The 22,726-nt window shown below is 42.9% G+C and overlaps 2 protein-coding genes across 2 annotated transcripts in view; both read left to right on the top strand.

The window, feature by feature from the left end:
• Positions 1-22,726, top strand: part of THSD4 (thrombospondin type 1 domain containing 4) — a 578,057-nt gene that overhangs the window by 337,971 nt on the left and 217,360 nt on the right. The window lies entirely within an intron of this gene.
• On the top strand, positions 1,449-2,105 carry LOC308497569 (eukaryotic translation initiation factor 4E-like; the record flags this gene model as incomplete). The annotated part of the gene is made up of 1 exon (XM_081048351.1): positions 1,449-2,105. One exon carries the CDS (start codon positions 1,449-1,451, stop codon positions 2,103-2,105), a length of 657 nt encoding a protein of 218 aa, XP_080904477.1.

Below are 22,726 nucleotides of genomic sequence, written 5' to 3'. Positions count from 1 at the left end.
GACACACCCACACAGCAGTAGGCCTAGCTTTGGTTCTGGTCGGTGCCTGGACCTGCTTCTGTGCCTGATTTGGACACAGAGTTTTACCCTCAGCAATACTTGACAGAGTTCTTCTAACTCTGGGCTTTAAAGGGAGCTAGAAGCATCAGTGGGGAAATGATTTGGCCCTCCCAGGAGCCACGTGAGCTGTCTAGAGCAGCACTGTCTGATAAGAATGTTCTGAGATGATGAAAGGTTCTGTGTCTGTGCTGTGGTTACCACCAACCCCATGTGGCTACCGAGCACTTGAGATGTGGCTTGTGCAGCCAAGGAACTGAATTTTAAATTTGACTGCATTTTTAACAATTTAAATAGCTGCATGTGGCTAGTGGCACAAATGGATAGTTTCCCAAGAGTTAATACATAGACCCCCACACATGTACAATGAAAGTAGAATTAAAAAGCAAGAGGGGTTCTGATGATACCCTTAACCCTTCCTGGGACAGTCTGACCCGCCCTTTGTAATGGAACTTTGTCCCTGCTTCTCTTCTGTGTTCCATCTTGGCTTTTTAAAAATATATATTACAACTTTATTAAGATATAATTAAGATAGCATACAATCCACATCTTGAAAGTGTGCAAATCAATAATTTATACTATATTCACAAGGTTATGTAACTATTAACACTGCCAAGTTTATAACATTTTCATTATCCCAAACAGAAAGCCTGTACCCACTAGCAATCACTCCTCATTTCTCCCCAAACCCTAGCAACCACTAATCTGCTTTCTGTCTCTATAGTTTTGTTACTCTGGACATTTCACATAAATGGACTCACACAATATGTGGTCTTTTGGACTGGCTTCTTTTACTGAGCATATTTTCAAGGCCCATCCATACATAGTTATGACAATATTATTGACTATATTCCCTATGCTGTACTTTACATCCCCATGACTACTTTGTAACTGCCAATTCATACTTCTTAATCCCTTCACCTTTTTCATCCATCCCCTCAACACCCCGCCCATGTGGCAACCATCAAAATGTTGTCTGTATCTATGAGTTTCTTTCTGTTTTGTTAGTTTTGTTCTTTAGATTCTACGTATAAGTGAAACATGGCATTTTCCTTTCTATGACTTACACCACGCAGTTCAATACCCTCTGGGTCCATCCACGTTGTTGCAGATGGCAAGCTTTCATTCTTTTTTATGGCTGAGTAATATTCCATTGTAAATATGTACTACTTTTTTTTTTTTTAACCATTCACCCATCGATGGACACCCAGGCTGCCTCCACATCTTGGCCATTGTAAACAATGCTACAATGAACATATGGGTGCACACATCCCTTTGAAGTAGTGTTTTGGGTTTCTTCGGATAAACATCCAGAAGTAGGATTACTGGGTCCTTCTTTGTCTCTTGTTATAGCCTTTGTTTTAAAGTCATTTTATCAAGATCGATCTAAGATGGCGACTGTGGAACCAGAAACCACCCCTACTCCTAATCCCCCGCCTACAGAAGAAGAGAAAACAGAGTCTAATCGGGAGGTTGCTAACCCGGAACACTATATTAAACATCCTTTACAGAACAGATGGGCACTCTGGTTTTTTAAAAATGATAAAAGCAAAACTTGGCAAGCAAACCTTCGGCTGATCTCTAAGTTTGATACTGTTGAAGACTTTTGGGCTCTGTACAACCATATCCAGTTGTCTAGTAATTTAATGCCTGACTGTGACTACTCACTTTTTAAGGATGGTATTGAACCTATGTGGGAAGATGAGAAAAACAAACGAGGAGGACGATGGCTAATTACATTGAATAAACAGCAGAGACGAAGTGACCTCAATCGCTTTTGGCTAGAGACACTGCTGTGCCTTATTGGAGAATCTTTTGATGACTACAGTGATGATGTATGTGGAGCTGTTGTTAATGTTAGAACTAAAGGTGATAAGATAGCAATATGGACTCCTACTGAGTGTGAAAACAGAGAAGCTGTTACACATATAGGGAGAGTGTACAAGGAAAGGTTAGGACTTCCTCCAAAGATAGTAATTGGTTATCAGTCCCATGCAGACACAGCTACTAAGAGTGGCTCCATCACTAAAAATAGGTTTGTTGTTTAAGAAGACACCTTCTGAGTATTCTCATAGGAGACTGCGTCAAGCAATTGAGATTTGGGAGCTGAACCAAAGCCTCTTCAAAAGCAGAGTGGACTGCATTTACATTTGATTTCCATCTAAATGTTGCTAAGATATAAGAGAAGTCTCATTCGCCTTTGTCTTGTACTTTTGTGTTCATTTTTTAAAACATTTTGGCTAGAGTGTCTACTTTCCCAATCAAAGAATTACCGTACACATCATCCCCAGAATCCATAAATGTGTTCCTGGCCCACTCTGTAATAGCTTAGTAGAATTACCATTACAAACACATTTTACTCATCCACAATATTTAAAAAGAACCTGCATTCTATACCTTACAGGAAAAGAATTCTGTTTATGTTCCGTTGTTTGCAGGAGCATATTTTGCTGGTTTGAAAGAATATAATGCATACAGTTTTCTAGCAATTTTCTTTGTTTCTTTTTACAGCATTGTCTTTGCTGTACTCTTGCTGATGGCTGCTAGATTTTAATTTATTTGTTTCCCTACTTGATAACATTAGTGATTCTGATTTCAGTTTTTCATTTGTTTTGCTTTTGTTTTTTTCCTCATGTAACATTGGTGAAGGATACAGGAATATGACACAAAGGTGGAATAAAGATTAATTTTGTGCAAAAAAATAATAATAAAATAAAGTCATTTTATCTGGTTTAAGTATTGCTACCACAGTTTTTTGGGGGTTTTTTTTGTTTTTTTTTTCATTTCCATTTTCATGAAACATCTGTTTATCATCCCTTTTACTTTCAGTCTGTGTGTCTCTTTCTATCTGAAATGAGTCTCTTGTAGGCAGCATATGTAAAGGTCTTGTTTTCTTATCCATTCAGCCCTGCTATGTCTTTTGATTGGAACATTTAATCTATTTACATTGAAAGTTATTTTTTGGTATGTAGTTATTGCCATTTTATTCATATTTTTATTTTATTTATTTATTTATTTATTTATTTATTTATTTATTTATTTAGTCTTAAAGAAGTCCCTTTAACATTCTTGTAATACAGGTTTCCTAGTGATGAACTCCTTTAGCTTTTTCTTCTCTGGGAAGCTCTTTATCTGTCCTTTGATTATAAATGACAGCTTTGCTGGGTAATCTTTGTTGTAGGTCCTTGCTTTTCATTACTCTGAATATTTTGTGCCAATCCCTTCTGGCCTGCAAAGTTTCTGTTGAGAAATCAACTGACAGTCTTATGGGAGCTTCCTTGTAGGTAACTAACTGCTTTTCTCTTGCTGTTCTTAAGATTCTTTCTTTGTCTTTAACCTTTGGCATTTTAATTATGATATGTCTTGGTGTGGGCCTCATTTTATTTGGGCACCCTGAGTCTGTACAAGTATGTCAATTTCTTTTACCAGGTCAGGGAAGTTTTCAGGTATTATTTTCAAATTTTTCAAATAGGTTCTTGATCCTTTGCTTCCTCTCTTCTCCTTCTGGTACCCTTATGATGCAAAGGTTGGTATGCTTGATGTTATCCCAGAGGCCTCTTAAACTATCTTCTTTTTAAAAAATTGTTTTATCTTTTAGCTGTTCTGATTGGGTATTTTTTGCTACCCTATCTACTAAATCACTGAGTCAGAACTGCTTTCTGCTTATCTGCTTTCTGCTTATCTGCTGTTGATTCCCTCTAATGTATTCTTCATTTCACTTATTGTATTCTTCATTTATAACTGGTTCTTTTCTATGTTTTCTATCTCCATTTTTATGTTTCCTATCTCTTTGTTGAAGTTCTCTCTGAGATCACTGAGCATCCTTATAACCAGTGTTTTGAACTCTGCATCTGATAGATTGCTTGTCCCCTTTTTTTTTTATTTTTTTAGTTCTTTTTCTGGAACTTTGTTCTGTTCTTTCATTTGGGACATGTTTCTGTGTTTCCTCATTTTGCCTCCTCCCTGTGTTTGTTTCTCTATAGGTAGGGCTGCTATTTCTCTCAGCCTTACTAGACTGCCTTATGTAGTAGGTGTCCTGTGTGGCTTAGTGGAGCAGTCTACCTGGTCACCTGAGCCAGGTGCTGCAGGTGTATCACTTGTGTGGGTTGTGTGTGCCCTCCTGTTGTAGTTGGTTGCTATTTGCACATTAGCGGGAGGGATTGACCCTCAGGCTGATTGGTTGTGAGGAATGTCCGTGACTACAGTGGAGGAGATATTGTGTAGGGGCTGACCTTATGGAGCCAACCTTATGGGTTTGCTTTAGCAGGGCTCTGATGCCTGCCCAGTCTGCCCTTTGGGTGTGTCATCCTCAGAGGCAACTCGATGGTGATTGGGTTAGGTCCCAAGCTGGCCACTGGGACTGCTTGCCCCAGGGCTTCCTGGGAGAGGCCCCACCACAGGCCAAGTTCAGCAACAGCCTGTGCCCTGCCTGGGGCCACCTGGCATGAGCCACAAAGCAATCTGCAGGTGGCTACCACCCACTCTGGGCTTGGAGGTGCCTGGGAGAGGCTAAGCTGAAAACGAAGGCCTGCTTCCACTAATGCCAAGCTTGAGGCTGCTTAGCAGGAGGTATTGGGCATGCTGAAGCAAATGCTGCCTTTTGGGGTTTTGTGATCCTTTGAGAGGTTTTAGAAAAAGTCCACAGTATAAGCCAAGAAAGACCGTTTGTATGGAAAAGCGACTGGAAAGGCTTGGGTGGACCTGCAAGTTGGGTGGGTCAGGGTCTTGGACTCACCTGGGTGAGGTGGACGTTTGCCAAGTCAGTAGACACTCAGATGTGGCATCCACCTGCATCTGCACACTGGCGATGGGGAGGGCTCCACAAAGGAGCAATAGCTTCTGCCAGCACTTCTGTCTGGGAGAAAGCTGCCCCTCCAACCCTCGCCCTGAAGCCAGGCAATTCATTTCCTCCCCATATGTCCCTCTTGCCCTTGGAGCTACTGCCCCAGCACTGGAGCTCAGAGAGAGTGAGTCTGTCAGTGAGTAAGTCTGGTGTGGACCCTGTAAGAGGAGTGCCTGGGACTCCATCTGCCCTCCATCTCACTCAGCCACAGTCTTCACTGGTTTTCACAGCCAGAACTTGTGGGAGACTTCACTTCCTGGCACAGGAACCCTGGGCTGAGGAGCCTGGTGTGGGGCGGGGACCTCTGGCTCCTCCATGGGGATCTCCCAATTTTTAACTGCCATATGTGGGTGTGGGACCAGCCCATTCTGCACCTCCGACCCTCCTGTCAGTCTCAAGGTGGCTTCTTTATGTCCTTAGTTATAGGACTTCTGTTTAGCTAGACTTCAGGCAGTTCTTAATGACAGTTATTCTATAATTTAGTTGTAATTTTGATGTGGTTGTGAGAGGAGGCAGGCACAGCATTTTACTACTCCTCCATCTTGACCGGAAAATCCACTGAGGTCACATTTTTGTCCTGGGCATGAGGCTGGTAATGACGCCTTTGATGGAAAGAACCAGCTCCATCGTGACCACCTGTGGGAGTAATTAGAAGGGCTTGACAGACATTGGGGCAGAGATAAGCATCACCATAGGACTCACGGAGCTGCCAGTAGAGAAGATTATTAAAAGGTTATTCTTTTGTTGGTATCTACCTTAGGTAGTAAATAATAAACTTGTTTTATTTTTCAGACTTTTCAAAAACTCTATAAATTTATCAATACATTTGCATTGCAAAGAAATAGAAAATACAAACAAAAGAAGAAAAACTTTAAACCTCCTAGCTCCTATTATTCAATGATAATCTCAGATATTTTTATTAGTTGCTAATAGATAAAAATGCTTTAACAAAAATGAGATCATACTATATTTTATAATGTGCTTTTAAAACAATACATCATGAAAGTATCTCTCTGTTAGATGACAGTCATAGATATCCTTTCTATTGGGTACATAACATCTCATGAATGGGTATATTTATTTAACCAAACCTTGCTGTTACGTGTTTAATTGTTTCCAGTTTTGCTAATACCTACTACCCTCCTACAAAAGAATATCTTTACATGCACATTTACTCACTTTTTTAGTTATTTCCTCAGGGAAAGTTCGTACAAGTGATACTTCTGGGTCAAAATAGAGGTTTAGACATCTATAAGGCATTTAATTCAGACTGTCATTTTTTTCTTTTCAGAATGGTTTTACTGATTTGCATTCTCACCAGCAGTAAATGAACGTGCTCTCTTGAGTCCCCCTCGTACAGACTTTGGTCCCTGTGTTAGGACTACCTCTTTTCACAGGAACGTAGTCTGTCAGGTTTAGAAGCTAACCATTGACGTTGTCTGTCTTCATCTGCCAAGCAATGCTCGGATCCCTTCTGGATTCTGCTAGTTTGAAATGAAAAATATTTCTTTTAAAGTATTGATTTGGGAACATGATTGATGTTTGAATGAAGTAGAAAACTTAGGGGCGCTGGAAAGGCAAGTGATCCTGGGACCTGAATACTTCGGTTTCAGGGTTGGCTGTGTCATTGGCTGTCGCTGTGTGTGACCCTGGGTAAGTTCTTTGCTTGCCCTGCCTGCGCCTCAGATGAGGGATTGAGGAGGACCCAAGCACTACATTATCTTCAGTTTTGACAGTCTATCAATCTTTGGCTATTTAAAGCATTCCTCCCAAAGCCTAGGCTTGTAAATGGAGAGTGTTCGGCCTTTGAAATGCAGTTTGTGTGGGAAAGGAAAAAGCCCAGCAGCTAGTTTGGTGCTGTGTCAGAATTCTGTGTTCTTTGTGAAGTAATAAATTGTGTCTTGGCTCCTGGATTATTCCAGGTTGCCTCGGGTTTTGCGGAAGTGGCTTTTTCAGGAATTGATCCCATTGCCCGAAAGAGGGTGTTAATTTGTGCCTTGGCTGCTCCTCAGGGCACACTCTGGCAAATTCCTGGAAGCTTTTTCAGAGGATCAGCAGATCAGTGACCTTGCAAGATGACACACACCCTCCATTAAAAACCCAAATCAGACCTAGAGTGTATTCTAATAGACCACTTACCCTGGGCCTCTGAACGGTTTGGGGACCAAGTGGAAATACTCTAGTCAACATACCACAGGAAATGGGATCGCCAAAAGCATAGAAATCGGTTAGTATTCCTTAATGAAGTATCTGTGGTCCCCTGAAATGGGGTCCAGGTGGTGTCCTGGAAGCAGCGATGAAGCTAAGGAAAGAGCAGACAGTGAAATTGAGGAGCATGTGTATTTCATTCTCTACGGTTCGCAGCCTACCTTGACCTACCTTATTCACTCTGTATAGTATCTCTGGAACATCAGCATTACCATTTGGCCCCAATTTACCCAGCAAGCAAATCCAGGAGCTGGAGTGCTGCTTGTGAGTGGCCCAGTAGCGCCTATAGCAGCCACCAGAGCTTGGCTGGAATTCCCCTAAATTCTGCTTTCTTGGCAGATTTTTTGCAGTCTCACACCTCTTTCTTCTTCTACCTCACTCTTCTGTGACGATTAAAAACTGACTCTCTCTGAGTCTGTAGTAACAAATTACAGTTCTTTGCCCGTCTTCAATATAATACACTTGGAAGACGCTGTCTAATCTAGTATTTTCCAGACTTTAGTCACCTGGTCATTTAGCCTTCATAATTTATGCCATGTTCACGTACCATGTGTACTAGTATTTACTTAATGCCTGTCTGCAAATTAATACATCATTTTACTTTTTCTTGTTCTAAGCAATGAGGGAGGAATATCTTTCCTATGAATCCCCAAATTATGTAGATGATGTTGGATCTGCCGGCAGTTTCTGGGTGTAGGCCAGGATCGTGTCTCGTGAGACCAAAGAATGGAAACACGGACCCAGGAGAGGCAAAGAGTTTTAAAAAGAGGATAGTTTATTGAAAGCAAAGAGTCAGAGCTCCTGAGCAGGAGGGCGTCCTGAATGGGGGTGCCCCATGACTGAGGCAAAAACTCTTACTTTTTTTTATACCTTCCCTTGCCTGCTTGGGGAAGGGGAGCTGTTTGAAGAAGGGAACTGGCTCCTTCTAATGAAATTAGTCTACCAGGTTTTTGTTCTGCTTGCCCATCCTAAAGGAATCAGCAAAGTAACCCACTCTTTATCTATCAGATCAGCGCCATTTGTCAGGCCAAAATGAATTTTATGATTAATCTCAAGGCCTTGTTACATTTTGTCCTGGAGCAAAGGAGTGATTTTAAAACCTGGAGTTTTAGGATATGGCTGTCTTTTGTTGATTCCGCCAGGGACCTCCCTGTCTACTTAGGGACATGCTAGCTAACCTGTACCAGCAATACAATATCTATGAAATCATGTTGGTTGTACAGTTGTAGTTTTTTAATTAACCTTAAAATAATTACATAGCTATTAAAATTTTTAACTGTTCATTTGTGTACTAGATAATATAGCTCACTTTTACCCCCTTTGGAATACAATATCACTATCTGAGAAATTAATTAAAATTAAAGAAAGTTTAAAGTCCAGTTCCTTGGTTGAATTAGCCACATTTTAAATGCTCGGCAGACCCTGGGGCCCGTGGCTGTTGTGCTGGGCGGTGCAGACAGCAGCCTGAACTCACAGCAAGCGACACTGGACAGTTCTGTCTGTTTGCCCAGGGAACCCTGACTGCTTTCATTGGCACGAGATGAGTTCATACATGGTCAGATTGTCCAAAACATGGAACAGTGACTAATTTAGGAAGTGCTAGCAAAAACATCAGATGCTAGTTTATTCCAATGACCATTATCCAAGTACGCAGCAAGGTAAAGAGATGCGTTTGAACTTGAGTAACAGGTTCCCTTCCTCATGCTCTAAGCCGACTCTTTCCTGCCGTCTGTCCATCCCTCCATCCCCACCACCCCTCCTGCCTTCACCTCCCTCATAGTCATGTCTCCTTTCTGTGTGTGTCTGTTTTCTGCTTCCATCCTCCTTCTCTCTCTCGTTGTGTGTCCTAGCCTTGCTCTCATCCTCGCCCTTAGTTTTCTCTCTCCCTTTCTCCCTATGTTCCTTTCACATTCCCAACGAAAAGCTCCCTAATTCAGAATCTGAGTGTATTTGAATTTCGTGTTATAAATTCCTCTTCAACTACAGTAATGTTGGACCAAAGGACATTCTCGGTTGTAACAGCAGGAAGGGGCACCTTCTAGCCGAATTCCACACAGACAGGGTCAGCTGCACAGAACATCTCACCTTGGAGTCCCACTGGCCCCTCCATGCTAGCCTGCCTGCCACGGAAACATTTCCTCCTCCCACGCCTGCCTGGTTCTCACTGATGTCACTGTGCCAAACCACGTGCTTTACCCTAGTCCTCATCCAAAGCCACCTTTAAAAGAACAAGACAATGTTTGATCATCTTGCTCTTCAGGCCCATGGAAGAGGCGCCCACAGCTCCCTCTGTGACATCGGTTGCCTTGGTTGAGCAGCCTAAAAGCCGGCAATTGCCTAGAAGGCTTGATGCAACTTCTTTTAGAATAAAAAACTTCACTGCTAGAGCCTGGAAAACTTCTGGAGGGTTCCCAGAGGGAGGGAAGGGCTGCATGGACATATGTATGCTTTGTCTGTTGGCCGTGAGGAGGAGAACAGATCAGACTCCTTTCTCCTTGTTTTAACTATTCAGAGACCCCCAGCAGGAAAGTCAAGGAGAAGTTGGATCTGAGAGCTCTCCGAGGGCAGGGTGCCCTTGGGAACATACAGATATTGTTTGATTACACAAAATACACCCTTCCTTAGGAGGGCAAAGACTAAAGTTTCCCTTATTCATTCCTTATGGGGAAATATGTTCTTTTTCTTCTTCTTCTTTTTTATTTTTTACCCCAATCCTAAATGCATTCAATTAGGCTATGGAAAATTTAGGTCCTCTTGCTAATTTATACAAGAAGTTATGGTACCTTGGGATACTTCATCTGTCAGCTTTCAAATTTTAAATGTGGGATCGATTATTCTCAGGAAGGTGATGTGATGGTCTGCTCTCTTTCTCAGACAAAGGGAGGCATTTGTCCAAGATGGGACATTCCTACCTGGGTGGGAGCGATGGAAACATCCTTCTGGCTAGCTTCTATACCAATCCATTCTCTGAAAAAGAGAAGCAGATCCAAGTTTAACAAACCTTCATTTTACTAAAGTTTAAGGTCTGTGTTGTCCTCTGAATAAAAATAACTATAACATCTATTTGTTGAATGCTGGGAATATGCCTAGCAGTGTGTTAGGTGCAATCTCATTAATCCCCATTGCAGCCCTGATGGTGCGGGGGCTCCCCCCACCCCTGGACGCCCATATTTTAGTTTGAGGAATTTGAGACTGAGAGGAGTAAATAACTTGAAAAATGTCACACAACCAATTTGTGGCAAAGTTCACATTCAAACCCAGGTCTGTCTAATGCTAGAGCTCTGTGGTCTTTGGACCCTGTAGTTTTGTATTTGTTTTCATGAAATGTTAATTGATGGATTCTGTGGACCAGGCACTATTCGAGGCTCAGGAGGTTCTACAATAAATATTAAAGGCAAGATCCCTGATCTTCTGGAGCATATGTACTAGAGAAGAAAAACAGAAAAAGAGCAAGTTATAGAAAAATCTAGATCATTTCCGATGTCGATAATTCCATACGAATAACAGATGGAGTGAAGTGATGGTGCCTATGGGGCTGCTTGTGTTGGGAGCTTGTAGAAGGGTTTTTCTGAGAAGATATCTTTTGAACTCAGACCTGAATGATCCGAAGAATCCAGAATGCACGTGTTTCGGGCAGCGTAAACAAGGGAAAAGGCAAGATCATATTAAGTTTTTAAATAAGTTTTTAAAAGATCACTCTGGTTTCTGTGTGAAGAATAACGGGTACAGGAGCAAGTCGGGAAGTGGGGGAAATGGTTAGAAGAACATGAATTTCAGAGGGCCTGGAGGTGTTTGAATAAAGAGGATAGATAGTACTAGCTTTGGAAATAGCGAAAGGGTTGGAAACCCGATATTTACTCTACCTCCATCCAGACCCTGAGATACTTGAGATGTGAGGAGGGAACCTCAGGGGCCAGCCAGGTCCACTTAGTGGGCTGAAGAGAAAGGGACATTGAGCGAAGAAGGTGACGCTGTAGAGAGTTGGTCTCAGCAGCAGTGCTGGCAATCATAGTAACAACAGCTAGGTTTATTGAGCATGTACTGTGTGTCCAGCAGTGTTCTAAGTGCTTCTCTTGGAATACGTTCTCTAGTCCCCTCGATAATCCTAAACGTAGATAATATTCTCAGGCCCATTTTACACAGGAAACTGAGACACAGAAGAGGTAAGAAACTTGCCGCTACTAAGTGATATGGCTGGGTGACATGACAGATTCTTAATTCCGGAAGTCAGAGTGGCACCGTTTGGGGGTTGTCAGAGAGGGTTGGAGAGTGACCTCCCCAAGGGAAGCATAGGCTGGTCTGGAGATGAGACCCAGATGACAAAGGTGATCTGCAAGGTGGTGACGAAGGTAAACAGGTTTGTTCCACGATGCCATTCGCTCTGACTGACTCTAGAAGAAGGTTCCTGATCAGTGCAAACTGGAAACCCTGCACCCTTGAGGGCCTTCTCTTTCCTGCAGCTTCTGTGGGTGGGGAGGACCCACGGGGGTGCTGGGCCTCCTGCTGGCCTCGCTTTCCTAGGCAGCCTGTGGGGGAAAAGCAGTGTCATCTAAACACACAGTGTCTGGATGTCTTTTTTCCCACAGATCCTGGGTGGGGAGAATGCTCCTATTTACACGTTTCTGGAATGTTTTACCATGACTGTCATTTGGAGATAATAATCATTTACTATGATTAATTAAGCACTTATTACATATCAGTTTCTATGCTGAGCACTTGACATATTATTTCTTCGATAAACACAACAATCTTACGATATAGCTACTATTCTTGCTCCCCTTTTTCTGATGGGCTAACTGAGCTCTAGAGGGGTTACATGACTTGCCCAAAGTTATAGTGAGGGGTGGGCCTGAGATTTGAGCCTTGACGATCTGGTATTGGAGGTCAGTCCTCAACCACTTTGCCATAAGTGAGGAATGAATATACATATGCTGAGTTGGGCCGAGGTGGGGGGTGGGTGCTGCCCCAGAAGTCTTTGCAAACCCCAAAAGAAGGAGCAAATGTAGCAACACAGAATTGGAGGAGAGATTTTGAGAGTGAACAGCCAAGGTTTCCATGATCATACTGATTTTGAATGTCCATTAGACCAACTCTCAGATTCAGGGAGCAACTTAAAGGTGATTAACTTGGGGGGGAAGGGTGGGAGGAGGAAATTGATGTGAATCAAGAGAAGGAAATTACTGCTTTACTTACTTGTCTTCTCCTACTATGTAAGTCTAAAATTGATTCTACTCAAATAATACTTTCCCCCCTTTTTAATTCCACTTCATAAACACCTAAAAAGCTGTGTCTACTTCCCCACTCTCCTCTCCCCTCCCCCAAACAAGAAAAATGGTGTGGTTATGGATGATTTCCGCTGAGATATTTTAGTTCTCCATGATTCTAAAAGAAAATGTATACGTAGGGAACCTTAAAAAGAAATCATTTAAATAATGGAGTAAGGTACTTTAGACATCATATTTAATTAAATCTATTGCATCATTTTAAAATATATATGTTCTTTGATATTCATCTGTTCCTATTCAGAAACATGGATGGATAATCTGATCTAAGTTTTCTTAGGCTCTGTGGTCTTGGCAAAGTCACTTTTTAATCATATGTCTGTGTTTCTCCAACTTGAAAATACCTAGACTTCCAAGACAATTGAACTGCCATGGGAGCTGTGAATTTCTCTGCTAAATAGCCATGAGTAAGGAGACAGCGTCTTAGGTTGTTCTCAATCCTCATTCGTATTCTAAAAGAATTTCTTAACCTGGAAATTGTTTTCTTTTGATTCACCTGGTGGATCAGATTTTGCTGTCACTCAACGTTCCTTCAAGCTCCCATGGAGAACAATGTCATGAATAATAGACATCAGTTCATTTGTTTGACCAAAGCGTAGTGAGTGCCTACTGTGTTCCAAGCCCCAAACATCAAAAATGAATAAGGTGAGAGCTTGTTCTTCAGGGTTCATTGTTGGTGGGAGTTATTACAGAAATTGCTAAGGGGCAGGTACAACCCACCTGTGACGTGAGCCAGACTGCATCTCTCTGGGTAACCAATTCCTTGAGAATCAGGGGCCTAACATGTTCAAGACTTCACACAGCTTCCAATTCTCATCACTGGCCCATGATTACAGTGTGCACTCCTGCACCTGCTGTGGCCCTGGGCTTTGTAGACCAAGGTCTCCCTGCTCTTGAAGATGGAGAGATGGAATCCAGAGACCAGCCAACTGGAATGTGGCAGAACCAGGCTCTGGATCTCAAATTCCCACGTCAGAGCACTTTTTTCGACCTGAAATAAAATCTCTTGCATTAGATGTACATTGTGTTTATGTCTTTAAACCTCCCCCAATTTCTTTTTATTGTTCTGTATTTGTTATTGTTTATTATTGAAAGCCAATATTTATTTAGATTAGCCAGCATATACTGTAAGGCCTTGGTAGAAACAAGCTCAAAAAGGTCCTCAGGGCTGCTGCCCCCATCCAAGGCGTGCACCTGCCACCCGTAAAAAATAGTTCTCTTTGAAGGTATTGGGTTAGCTAGGGGTGAGGGAGGCCCAGGGCATACAGCAATAAAAGGAACTTGCAGTCTCAAGTGGAGGCTGAGTGTTGGGAAAAGCAGAAAATATGGTGCATTAATTGAAAGAGATGTATTCAGCTTTTCATGCTTAAATGCAACCCATTCTAGGGATAGTGGTTGTCACTTAGTATGTGTTCAATAAACATTGATTGAATGAATGAATGTGGGAAAGAGAAATATAAGCAAAGACAACATGCAAACCCAGGCTCTTCATTGCCTTTCTGTGTGCCTTCTGGAATATGTGATTTAACACCTCTGTGTCTCTAAAGAGAGCTGACTTGTTTCACTGGATGTCTGTGTTCAAATGCCACTTAGTGAGGGAGCTGGCATTGTGGCGGTAAATCGGGGAGGTGAAAAGAAGGATCTAATAAGTTCTAACGTTGGAGACTTCAGAGCCAGCAGCTTAACGGGACTCCAGTCTGGCACCAGGAGCATGGGCAGCCGAGCCTTCTAAAAGCCACACGTGACCTGCAATATCATACATGGATGTCCCACCACAATGAAGACCACACTTTGGTATCTGGCACGTGATGGGAACAGAGGAATCTACACTTGGGAGTATATCAGCATTGGCTCATGTTGCTTCATTTTTGGAGATGAGTAAAAAGATGTCATGGTCACTGTATTAGTTCCCTACGGCTGCTGTAACAAACTACCACCAGCTTGATGGCTTAAAACAACATAATTTATTCTTCACAATTCTGGGGACCAGACTTCCAAAATCAGGCTGTGGGCCAGGCTGCATCCCCTCCAGAGGCTCTGGGGGAGAACCTTTCCTTGCTTCCTCCAGCCGCGTGTGGCTGCGTCACTGTATTCCCTGCCTTCCTGGTCACATGGCTTCTCCTCTGTTCCCTGTGTCTCTCCTCTGTGTGTCTCTGATAAGGACACTTGTCGTTGTATTACTATTTAGGGCCCTCCTGGATAATTCAGGATGATCTCATCTTGAGATCTTTAACTTAATTATATCTGCAAAGACACTTTGTCCAAATAAGGTCACGCAGGGGAGGAAAAATATTCCTTCTAGCATTCTAAGGTTTTGGCTGGGGCCCGTGTAACAAAAGACAGATTAGCAAGACAAAATCATCTACATTTACTTAATATAATAAGTTGTAGGTGACACAGGAGCCTTTAAGGGAAGCAAGGCCTGAAGAAGCAGTTAAACTTGAATGTCTTTATACTAGGTGTAATGAAGAGTGGAGAGTCATGGGAAAATGTGATAGGACAAGGAGTATGAGCTGAGAGTAGTAAAGTGGGAAACTTAGCAAGGCCTATTCGTTCAGATTCCTCTGGGTGTCCCTCTCTGTTGGAGATAAGGGTGGTCTTTTCCTCCAGGTACAGGGAGGGCACCCCTCTCCTGAGGATCCTATGACCTGCTTCAGGGGAATATCAGAGAGTCCTTCCTATACCCGCCATTTCTCAGATTCCTCTAGCTTAAAATGTTCAATATGCCAAGGTGCCCTATTTGGGGGGAGTGTGCCCTGAACTCTGTCGTTTATGTTCCCAGGTTCTGGGGATTGGGACATGGAGATAGATACCTGTTAGGGGACCATGATTCAATCCATTGCAGTGACAATGACATGGACGTATTAGGAAGATAGTTTGACGGGAGTAGGGTGGCAAGGGTCAGGGGGGACCCTGGTCTTAGTCCAGAATTGAGGAAATGAGCGGTGGGATCAGGCAGCGGCCATGGGAATCAAGTGGAGGGGGTGGAATCAGGAGACATTTGGTGAAAGAATTTTCTAGGACTTGATCCCTGTGTGAAGAGAGAAAGAGGAATTTTCAGTTGGGCACTAAAACATGTTTCCCAAAACCGTGTGCTGCAGAATACTGGATTGTGGAATGTCCGTGGGGAATATGTGCGGGAAATGGTTCTACAGGCAGCACCTTTGTGAAACACTGGACCACACGGGGTTGAGCGGGCCTCACTTTGTGGCCCTTCTCTAAGCCTTTGGCACACTTGTGTGTATTGTGGCACTCTGAAGGGTGGCACATGGGGGACAGCCTTCCCAAACTTGTTTGACTGTAGACCTGTTTGACCTGGATGATCCCAAAGGACAAATGGCCCACACACCTCTTAGGCTCCCCGCCCTCTGAGATAGGGATGAGGGAGAAAAGAAAATGTGAGGGCTAGGCGGATGGAGTGAAGACAAACTGAATCAGGTGGTCTGTTGATGTTTGTTTCCTGAGACCCCTGCCAGCCACAAGCCTGATGGACTGATGGCATTGGCAGAAGTCACTAGAAGCCTTAATAGTCTGTGGGACCAGCTTGTGGTTTGGGTTCTTCTTTCTCTGGTGACTTCTTATCCACAGCAGAAGCTTTTGCTTTAGAGGAGGTGTGGCAAGTACGAGGTCTGACAGTTAAGTTCACGAACTCCTCCTAGGAAAAGTGCTACGTACCTCATTGCTGAGTATCACCACGGTCACCTTCGAAGGACTCCCCTTGGGAAGCTATGCACCAACGCCAGTGCCTAGTCCACCCTTCAAAGTGATTTTGGAACTCTTTTTCTGGAATGGCCATCAGAGCTGTCGTCATATTACCCTTGGTGTCTTCCTTTCAACATTTCCTTTATCTTCGGGTAAAGAAAGAAGTCACTGGGGGCCAGATCAGGTGAGTAGGGAGGGTGTTCCAATACAGTTATCTGTTTACTGGCTAAAAACTCCCTCATAGACAGTGCCGTGTGAGCTGGTGCATTGTCGTGATGTAAGAGCCATGAATTGTTGGTGAAAAGTTCAGGTCACGCAGCCTTTTTCACGCAGCCTTTTCAGCACTTCCAAATAGTAAACTTGGTTAACTGTTTGTCCACTTAGTACAAGTTCATAATGAATAATCTCTCTGATATCAAAAAAGTTTAGCAACATCATTGCAACTAGTTGGCGAACTGCATTGTCAGACCTTGTAAATGTCAACTATTGTGCCGACTCTGATCCCTTGGATGGTGACTCCCATGCTGCCTGGAGAGGGATGCCGGGAGACTGCTGTAAACAATTAGCACGGGAAGGGAGGGAGGTGATCTATGAGCCCTTACTTTATGCCTTGAAGAACTGTCTTTCCCACCCTCCCACTCCACGTAATCAAAGGGGCCTTCCGGGAGCACAGCTGACCCTACCCTACCCCCCCCCCCCCCGCCGCACTAATCCCAGACCCTCCAATCTTTAGCACTCCCTGCCTCACGTAGAGAACAATGGGTACCAATGGCAGAAATAATAGACATCAATTTTGCAATGATTGTGCTCGCTTCGGCAGCACATATACTAAAATTTTGCAATGATTATAAAAAGAGTGAATGTTTACCGAGCTCTTAGTATGCATGGGACACCACAGTAAGTGTTTTATGTGTAATACCTCATTTAATTCTCCTGGCAGCCCGAAGGGCTAGGTGCCATCAGGCATCAGATTTTATAGATCGGGAACATGAGGCCCATGGGGATTAGTTACTTGCCCAAGGACGTGTAGCTAGCGTGTGGCACAACCGGATGTGACTTGGGCATCCTGACGTTAAAACTGACATTCCCAACCACCAGATTACAAATTGAATTGTAGATGTTTTAGATTTCACTTGTTGGTAAGACTTGCAAGTAGAAATATGCTAAAGGCAGTGGAATATACAGAACTGGACAAGGTCAGGCGTGGGCTCAGCGCCATCGGGGGAGACGGTGGTTGAAAAGGGCCCGTGGATAAATTTACTCCAACTATGAGGTCAAGAGTGGGTTATACAGATTTACAATGCAGAAAGAACTTTATGCAAAGATTTTATGTATTCGTGGGACGTTTTGCCAACCAATGGGTTAGAAATAACTGACTACCGTTATCACAGTCCATGGACAGAATATTCCAGCTGTGCGGAAACAGGGCCCCGACGCAGAAGTCTCCATTCTAAATCATGCTGAAAAGTCAGAATCGGTTGGGATTTTTGAGAAGCAGAGAACTCTCACTGGTCCAGAAAGTGCAGCAGAAAACCGTGGTCTTCTGTGAGCTCTAGTGAGAGGATGTGATATGCTGTAGCTCTGCCTTAGCACCGCCAATGAAAACCTCAGTGCCCTCTCCATTCCCTCAAGACCTGGAGCCCATTCACCAGGAGCTTCCTGCACATGGCACAATGCAGACACCCGGGAAATAGACGCTGAATCGATTGAGCCAAGGAAATGAGAACCAACCCTAGCCAGCTACATTTGTTACTGGATACAGTATCAGATTTTAAAGTGTTTTCACTGTCCCATCACTATTTCATTGCAAATGTCTGAATTTCCCTCTATATCCTGGGGACAAAGCCATGATAAATTGCTACCTACTTACACTGAGTTTCATTTTGTTCTGATTCATTGCCTGCTTCAGGGGCCTTCTAAAATCACAGTTTATGGACTCTGTATCCTGGTGGTTCCCAGAGAGAAATGAGCCTAGATTCCAGGGAATGCAAATGTCTTCAAACTTGCAGCCAGCTTCCAGGCTCCCTGCAAAGGTCTCTTAAGCCCCCAAGTATTTCCTCTCTTAAATCACACATCACTGGTACAGGCAGGATATTTTCAAGTTACTTCTTTCTTGTTAGGAGACAGTCACTTCAGGGTCTCCCAAATAGACAGAAGTGCTGTCGTTCTTGCAGTTTTATTGCACTATTCTTAGGTTTAGTTCAGTGATTCTTTTTTAAAGTTGTGTTTGGTTTTTGTTGTTGTTGTTGTTGTTCCTGAAAGAAACTATTTCTTCAGTGCTGCATTGGAAACACGATGTTGAATCTCTCTTGGCATGTTTATGGGCTGGATGAAGGACTGTATGTGTGAAAGGGAGCTGAGTATCTCAGTTGTGAAATGTCGTGACTTTTATTCGACACATTTCCAGTTAGGTGATGTAAATCATTAGAGCCAGTGATGGCTTATTGTAGAGCAGTGGCACCTGGTATTCTGCCAAATTTTGATTTGGATGTAAAATTTATTCTTTCCTCAACCTAGAATAGATTCTCTTGTAGTGTCTGTCACATGCAGTTGAGCTGGGATGTGGCCCAGAATGAGGCACAATTTTTCTGCCCCGTGAGATAAGAGGCATGGCGTCACCTCAAGTTAGCACACATGAAAAATGGCCATTTATTGAAATACACAAACACTTCTCATGAATAGAAAAGAGCATATGGTTTGGAAAGTAAACAATTCTTCTCAAACGGAGGGCAGGAGAAGTGAGTAATGTGACAGCCGTAGGAAGTTCTTGGAACTTCCTGAAGCTTTCTTTTCCATAACCAGCGTTCACCTTTAAAGCCCTTCAAACGTACAGCTAAAAATTTGAGTATTTAAAGTGTGCTGCAGATACACACAAAAAGGGCAGAAACCACTGATCTATTCCCAGTAACAACAATTAGGTGCTGACACACACACATATGCCACATACATTTTAGTTCACGTTTGCAATTCTTGTTTAGGATTTCTGGATGTTCTTCAAATTTTGCTGCTTTCTTTCACTGCCATTCAGATTTTGTTGATTTCTACCCATGTTTCCATTTATGCTGTAATATCTTCCCTGACATATCCTAGGTGTGAGCCTAGAAAAATTGCCTTAGGTAAGACTGAAGAGTGCCTCAAAATCGCCTGCTCTTAGGCAGATAACCAAGTTTCCAAAGTGGTTGTTACTGGAAACCACAAAAGTTTAAAATTTCGGACAGTTAACTTGGAAACTCCCCCTCATCCCTCTGTCTTTACTATTGTTGGTGTTGGTGATAAGGATTAGAGGCAAGTGCTCTTACCCATGTGTCATGGGGGGTTTTGTGATAGACAGGCTCCTGGCTTCTGAGAGTCACGGCCTGTAAGAGCTTCAGGAGACGCCAGGGAGGGTGTTGTCAGGACCTTCCCATTCTGGACACCCCCACAATGTCACCTGAGAGCCCACGGCTCACTCCATGGGAGGCAGTGCTATGGTGGAAAGTACGTGGACTTGGACAACATCCAGAACAGGGTCCACTTCTTCCTACTAATTCTGTGAGCCTCAGTCTTCTCACCTGGAAAATGGAGACGGAAGTAAAATTCCTTCCTGCATGGTTATTAGAATTAAATAAGATCATGTCTATCAAGCGCCAGCCTAGAGTAGGCGCTGAGTAAATCTTCATTTCCTTACCTTGCTGTGCCCACAAATGTCAGCAATAACTCCTTCACTGGGCTGCAGCCTCTGGTTCTGAAACGGAAATATCTGCACATGAACTGATGGGCATGATGAGACTAGCTTCTGTAGTGAATTCATCAGATTTCTGGTCTGGACTTCGTGAAGCAGGGGCAGGGGGGAATCTGACTATACAGCAGACACTTAGGCCTCACAGAGAGGAAGGACTGAGTCTGGGCTCTCCGCGGTCACCTCCAAACATACATCACAGGTAACAGAGATGAGCTCGCCCATTCAGAAGATCCTGTCTACAATGGCAGACTGTTTTGCTTTTTGCCAAGCCTGTGACTCTTTCCGGGCCCACAGTTAGGTCACATTTCCCACACTTCTTGCAGTTAGATGTGGCCAGTGGGGGGTGGGCCAGTCCTGGCTGTCGGCCCCTTCCTCCCCTCCTTCTGCCAGCTGAATAGCAATGGCCAGGGCAACCCTGGAAACAGTGTCTTGAAGTGGGCAGAGCCTGTGGAAGCCTGGTCCCCAAGTGGCCGTGGAGAGCCCCATCTGCCCCACCGTCTGGACCTCTCCCAAACAAGAAAGAGGCCCTCTCTGTATTAAGCCATCAAAACCTCCAGGTTTCTCTGTTACAGCAGCTGGCATTGCCTTAACTAATAAACTTGATGTAACAAGAGGTGAGTTTTAAAACCTTTCCCCTTATGATGGCACTGGACATCCTTCTGAACATGACAGCACCATTTTCTATTTTGTTACTGTGGGAAAACAAATTTCATAGTTACTTAAAATCTAAAGATAAGCTCGATCTATTCTAAATATGCCATGTGAGATACAGAACAAGGTTCTCTGGCAGCAAGAAGTCGATTCGAGTTTCTTTCCTCAGAATTTCAGCTGAAAGCCAGGGTGAACTACGTTTATTGTGTTTTAAACACTCCTGATGCCAGGTTCTGGGTTGGGAAGAGGGAACTCAATAAAGACAGGAGAAATACATGTCATTATTTTTTTCTAAACTATCAGAAATTCATGAATTTGAAAACTAAAATTTTTCTAAAGTATTCTATACACTCTTATGTTTTCTTAAAGTACTATGCCGAAAATAATAGTACCTTTCTCAGTCTTCAGCTTCATCCGTCGTCAAATGAGGGATACTTGATCCATAGGATTTGAGGCTTAAATGGGGATCACGTCGCCCTCCCAGACTAACGCCTGCCACAGTGAATATTAACTAACAACACAACAACTACTTGAATAACTAGTGTAGCCTTGACCTCTTTCTTAATGATATGTCTACTAGCTTTTGCTTTGAAATCATGCTTAGGAACATAAATCCTCACCTTCGAGAGACCTGTGGGGGTCTGTGAGTGCTTACCCAACATCGGTTGGTGCTAGGTAGCAGTGCTTTTAGATACAGCATGAGTTTTACAGTTTGCATTGACTTCTTGCCACTTTTTACTGGTAGCCACAGCCTTCAAGGTATCATCTTCAAATCTTTTTTTATGGGAGAAGAAACTAAAAGGCCACTGGTAGAAATTACAGTTGACCTTTGAACAATGCAGGAGTCAGGGGGGCCATCGCCGCACAGCTGAAAATCCTAGTATAACTTTTGACACCCCCTCCCAACGAAAAACTTAACTGCTAATAGCCTACTGTTAACCGGAAGCCTCACCAATAACATAAATAGTCAATTAGCACACCTTTTCTATGTTACATGTATTACATACTGTATTCTTACAATAAAGAAAGCTAGAGAAAAGAAAATGTTATTAAGTAAATCATACAGAAGAGAAAGTACATTTACAGTAGTTATTGGGGGAAAAACCATGTATAAGTGGGCCTGCGCAGTTCAAACCCATGTTGTTCAAGGGTCAACTGTGTGAGGAAAAAATGAACACGCTCTGTGCGCGAGCTGGTGAACACCCAGCAGAGCAGACTCCCAGCCTTCGGATGCGGTTTCAGCAGCTGAGGCTGTTACAGTCAGCGCCATGGTTGTTGCTGGTCCCAGCAAATTGAGGTTCACAGAAGTCAGAACTTCCTGCCTCAGTCGGGCTATGCTGGGAGGAGAGAGAGGTAAAAGGGAAAGATTGGGCGCTGAAGGAGGAAAGGGTAAATAACGGGGGTGGCTCACTGTGGAGGAGGCCAGGTGACGTGTGCGCACATTGAGGTGTGAGAAGCCCGGTTCTTAAAGCACCTGTTCTGACTTACATTATCACCAGCCCTCTGTCAGACTCCCCACTTCCCTAAGTCTTGCCAGTAATGGGCATTTATGATTCATAAAGACTATTTTCCAGTGTATTCGGTGAACACAGCATCGTGTTTTTTGGTTCTGTAATTCTGCAGTTACCACTGACATTAATTGTTTTCATATTCTGTTTTCATATTGCGTTTGCATATCTTCATTTGTGAACTGACTATTCGTGGTGTTTCCCATTTTTATTGTTATATTCCCCGTTTTACCAAATAAAAATAATTTTGTATTCTTACTACATTTTTCTGCTGCTCATTGTAGAAAAAAAGAATAACTAAAATTTTAAAAACAAGAATGTGATAATCCCCTTTTACAAATTAATAGAATTTACCAAAATTCTATTTTGGTAAAAATAGCATTATATTAAGGATGCCATTTTATGGCCTACTTTTAAAAAACAATATTATTAAGAAATAATTCACATGTACTATTCACCCATTTAAAGGGTATAATGCCATACTTTTTTAGTGTATTCAGAGTTGTGAACCACAGTCTACTTTTTAGACATTTTCATCACCCCAAAAAGAAATCCTGCACTTATTAGCAATCACTCCCCATTTATCTTCATATTCTTCAGGTCTTGGAAACTACCAGTCTACTTTCTCTCTATATAAATTTGCCTGCCCTGGACCATTTAATAAGTGGTCTTTTGTGACTAGTTCTTTTACTTAGCATAATATTGTCAAGGATCACCATGGTATAGCATATATCAGCATTTCATTTCTTTTTAT

Source organism: Rhinolophus hipposideros (assembly GCF_964194185.1).
Source record: "Rhinolophus hipposideros genome assembly, chromosome: 5".
In the NCBI taxonomy this organism is placed as follows: Eukaryota; Metazoa; Chordata; class Mammalia; order Chiroptera; family Rhinolophidae; genus Rhinolophus; species Rhinolophus hipposideros.
This window is presented reverse-complemented; position numbering and strand designations above follow the sequence as displayed.